General features: G+C 34.5%; 1 protein-coding gene across 1 annotated transcript in view; it reads left to right on the top strand.

Annotated features, from left to right (window-relative positions):
• The window catches only part of LOC106467064 (glutamate decarboxylase-like), a 44,452-nt gene extending 40,374 nt beyond the window's left edge, over positions 1 to 4,078 (top strand). The window contains exon 13 of the mRNA XM_022395174.1: positions 1,778 to 4,078. Within this exon, the coding sequence (XP_022250882.1) occupies positions 1,778 to 1,951 (174 nt within the window). The 3' untranslated portion in view covers positions 1,952 to 4,078. The remainder of the gene's footprint in view (positions 1 to 1,777) is intronic.
• The last annotated feature ends 633 nt before the right edge of the window (positions 4,079 to 4,711 follow it).

The following is a 4,711-nucleotide window of genomic DNA, read 5'->3' as shown; positions in this document are numbered from 1 at the left end:
AGAGCGAGCATGTTTGGTGGGACGGGGATTCGAACCCACGACCCTCAGATTGCGAGTGGAGCACCCTTCCGACGCAAAATATTGATACACTCAGACCATAAAGATGTGTTCAGATCGAGGATTTAGAATTTCCAAGAAGGGGCTATCCCTTATACAACAAGCAGTATCCCAGCTGTGATAAGCATAGTCTTGTAACGGATGAGAATAAACGAATACAAATGAAAGTGGCAAAAGATTTGCATATATAGCAGGTAGCAGTATGCAACATAGTCAAGAAATATCTCGATCTGTAAACAAGGCCATCAAGGTATGGGTTCACCAAGATATAAGGCTTCCAATCATATTTTCGTCAACTGTCGCATACTTGAAACAGCTGGTGAATAAAATTAACATTTATGCTATTGCTTACGAAGACATACTGGTTTGTTTGTTTGTAGTTAAGCACAAAGCAACACAATGGGCCATCTGTGCTTTGCCCACAATGGGTATCAAAGCCCGGTTTCTAGCGTTGTAAGTCCGCAGACATACTGCTGTGCCACTGGGGGCAAGACATGCTGGTTAAGTCGTCTTACGCAGTGCCTTTAGATTTCTGTGTGATCGGACCATTGAAAGAGGCACTGGGAACTGTCATCCTCGTATATAAGATAGATTATGGAAAGCTTGTATGGAGGAGTGGAGTGCTTTGAACATAACAGACTTACGACAGGGCCTTTGCAATGGAAACTAGACGACAAGGCTAGTGTCCAGATGCGTGTTCGTCAGATGTAGGATGGTCAAACGTGGCAATACGAGACTAGGCGGCAAGTCTAGTGTCCAGATGCGTGTTGGTCAGATGTAGCATGATCAGATACGAGATGTAACAAAACAACGTTGTGAGACCCCAAAACGACCGTAATTAATAAATAATTTAGACTTTGTACGAGCGCATTAAAAATGGTGTATATACAAATAAGCTTAATATGCAGAGTATTTTCATAAGTTAATAGTCTGGATAACTTTATTAATTTGTAATTAAGATAAACGCATTTCTTTGCGGCCATAGCCTCATCATTACTGACAAGATTCATAAGGTCATTGATCCACTAGATAACATCCTGATGTTTAAATTTTCATTAGGAACCTTTCCTATAAGATTCCAGCGCTTTGTTAACAACTAACAATACAGGTAGAACTACCGTATATGAATACTTAACCTTTGCATATAAATCATAAATATTTAAATCAGTTTACTTTCAACTTTCCTATAGGTGGCAACCATTCTAAATATTTAATTTTGTTTTGATGGCTACGGTTTTATTTATCGGATTCGTTGTCTCCCTGTATGCTTTTATTATGGTTTACAGATAGGCCCGGAATAACGAATGTGCAGTTGGTGCACTTGCACAGGGCCCCCAGCTCAGAGGGGGCTCCCAACCACCAGAACAAGAAATATCTCAACAAGATTCTACAAACAGGTGTATTTGACCGCCACAACTGGCCCAAAATAACAATACACATAAATGTGATTCGTTATTTTATGTTTTAGAATGACCACAGTGCTTTCTCAGCTTATCTGTTAGTTCAACGAGTCACGGTTAATAGTGCTTGTGTGTCTCTGAATAATAATTAAGAAAGTTGTTGTGATACAGGGTGTATATATATCATACGTTCTGTCTAGCATTAAGGAAAAAGAGCCAAATTTTCCAGAGTGCACAGGGCCCCCAAAATGTATAATTCATCATTTCTTGTAGTAATGTGTAACCTTTAGTTATTCATCTTTACACTTTTATGTTTTTAGATAACTGCCACTTTGAAAGGGAAAATGATGGACAGTGGTACTTTGATGATTGGTTATCAACCACTTGGGAATACGCCCAACTTTTTCCGTGCCATAATCTCCAACCCAGGGGTCACAAAAGAAGACATCGACTTTATGTTGGACGAACTAGAACGTCTTGGGCAAAACCTTTAAAATGGCGATTTGTTTAGCTACGTCAGGTGTTAAATCTTTGGAATGAATTAATATTGTATTCGAATAGAGTTATATTGTACCTCATTGGTTTGTATTACTGATTTTAAACTTTCTTCTGAATGTGACTTTTGGATTAATGTTTGTTTGTTTTTTGTTGTCAGAGGGTCCCAAAACCGAAACTCCCCAAGTGACTGCCAAAAACTACACGCCACTACTGAGTTTAAACTTAATCAGGTCTTGAGACAAAATATTTTTAAAGAATAGGCTTTGACAGCTAAGTAACTAAAATATGCTGTACATATAAAGAGAGAGATACAATTATTATACTTTAGAAGTTTAAAATATTTACATATTAATTTTTACGAAAATTCATACTTTTCCAAAAAGGTAAAAAAACATCCTTGACCCGAAGAAAAAAAAAATATACTTCTCAAAGAATATTATTAAGATGTAAAAACTTTCTCAAACTAGTCATTTTGCTCTATTGTTATCATTACATAGAGCGGGAATATAATTTATTTAAAATGCAAACATTCTAGCTTGGCGTTAAATTGTTAACATATTTAAAGTATATATATATATAGATAGCGTGTGGTGTAAAAATGTATATACTCCATTAAATAGTAATAAATAACCCTTTAGTAGACCGATTAAAACGACCTGGTCAACAACTCATCCAAGTCTTCCAATGTGCTAAGATGCTGAAGGTCAACATTAGCTTCCTCGTGTTTGTCCTACTTCACCGTTGTATGTCGTATGAACGTTTCTGTATAAGATGTTTATTGTCGTTTAGTTAAACAATATATTCTACTGAAATCATTATTAGCTGTCTCTCTGTGGTTCCGACCGCTTGAAGGAAGCTGTACGGTTAGATATTATTCAAGTACAAATGTCATTGCTTGTTAGTATCGGGTTAAAAACGTTGTAACATTATTTGTCTGTGTATAAAATTAATTTTTGTTTGCACTTTATTAGACATTTGTAACTTAGGTGTCCAGTTTCACCTTACAGCCAGTTTCTTCACTGATTCTCGTATTCTATTTAAATACATTTGTTTTATTCGAGCCATTAACAGAAGCGATACTTGGCTGTCGGTAAACAGAAAATTTGAAATGATTTAGAAATTATATCGGACATCCATCTTACTTCAGGTATTCCGATGGCTTAAAAATGTGAATGGAATTGTACAATTCTAAAACCGGAAAATAATTATAATAAAGCCACGAATAAAGAGGGCGTTGTTTACGTGAAAGTTTTGTATCAAACTAGTGTAATTATTATTATTTACGTAATTTTAAATCTGTTAATTTCTGTAAGTTTTGACAAAAACAGGTGCTAAAATTATCTTTTGTTATGTTTCTTATCAAACTTGTCGTGTGATTTTTTGTTTCAAGACTGAGTTTTATTTTCATTCACATCTTCAAGAAACGACTTCCAAAAACTTAATAACCATCATCATAAGAAGGAATTCTTCAACTGCTTAGTGTTCTAATAAAAAAAAAGTATGTTTCACGTCAAGTTTCAGTTTCCGAATATGTCTGTCGTGTGTACTAGTATCTAATAATCAAGGCATGGGTTAAGATCAAAGTAATGGTTGAAGAAACTACAATATCAATATGAAAAGATAAGAATTAATAAAGTGTATAATGAAAGACGAGCTTGTAACGCTGCAACTTGGATAAAATTTGTTAAGTACTTAAACAGTTTTTTAAAGGCTTATACATGATATTTAGGTAAAACAGTGTCAGTATGTTGTAATTATTGTCTTGTAAACATTATAGAAAAGTGCCAAAGATTTACTTTTAAATTATTTATTATTGTTTAATTTCAGATATTTATTTTAACGATGAATAAATATTTCGTCATCTTGTTATAAATTATATAAAATTTCTTAACGTGGCTTATCTTTGTAGTATCTTATTGTTCAACGAAGCTAGAATTAAGTAGTCTTAGTTGCAAAGTATATGCACTCTTACGTGGTAATAGATTACACGAGTAACATGTTGTTATACGTCGTCGCAGTAAAAAACATAAAAAAATAGGCTGTTTTAGAAAAAAAATGTACTTTCACGTGTAATCACTCCCCGAGAAAGGGTGAGTATGTATGGCAAGCAATAAAAATAATTCAAAACATATATTTAAGGGTTTTGAAATATAAATGTTATATAATCACAAACAGCTAAAACTACGACACATAGAACACTATGCTGTGTGGGGTTTAGCTTTACCTTTACTCGTTTTTCTATTACATTACATTGTTCAGTTTTTCATTGGACAAGAGAAATGGAAGACAATTCTAAAATAAACGTAATTTTATAAGAGATGTAATCTATATAACATGTTTCGAAATCATTTTTTTACATTACGAAAAGAAATAATAATAATAACAGCTAGAATATCATTTATCAAGCAGTAGACATGATCTGGTCCGGGACTTCTTTATGCACGAGAAGTCTTGACGTAGTAAGATGAGCTTCGCAATGACTCCACAAAGAGTTTCGTTTATGGCTCTCTCCAATTCCAAGACAAAAATTGTACAACTGAACGATGATAAGTCAGCTTTACTGTCTGACTTGCTCACGTGCACATCTGCTTAGCAATTTACCTATAATTTACCTGTATCCATCTTCAGCTGATATGTGTACACCCTACGATACCTCATCTCTTCAGCTGATATGTGTACACCCTACCATACCTCATCTCTTCAGCTGATATGTGTACACCCTACGATACCTCATCTCTTCAGCTGATATGTGTACA

This window comes from Limulus polyphemus, unplaced genomic scaffold (genome assembly GCF_000517525.1).
Source record: "Limulus polyphemus unplaced genomic scaffold, Limulus_polyphemus-2.1.2 Scaffold2474, whole genome shotgun sequence".
Classification (NCBI taxonomy): Eukaryota; Metazoa; Arthropoda; class Merostomata; order Xiphosura; family Limulidae; genus Limulus; species Limulus polyphemus.
This window is presented reverse-complemented; position numbering and strand designations above follow the sequence as displayed.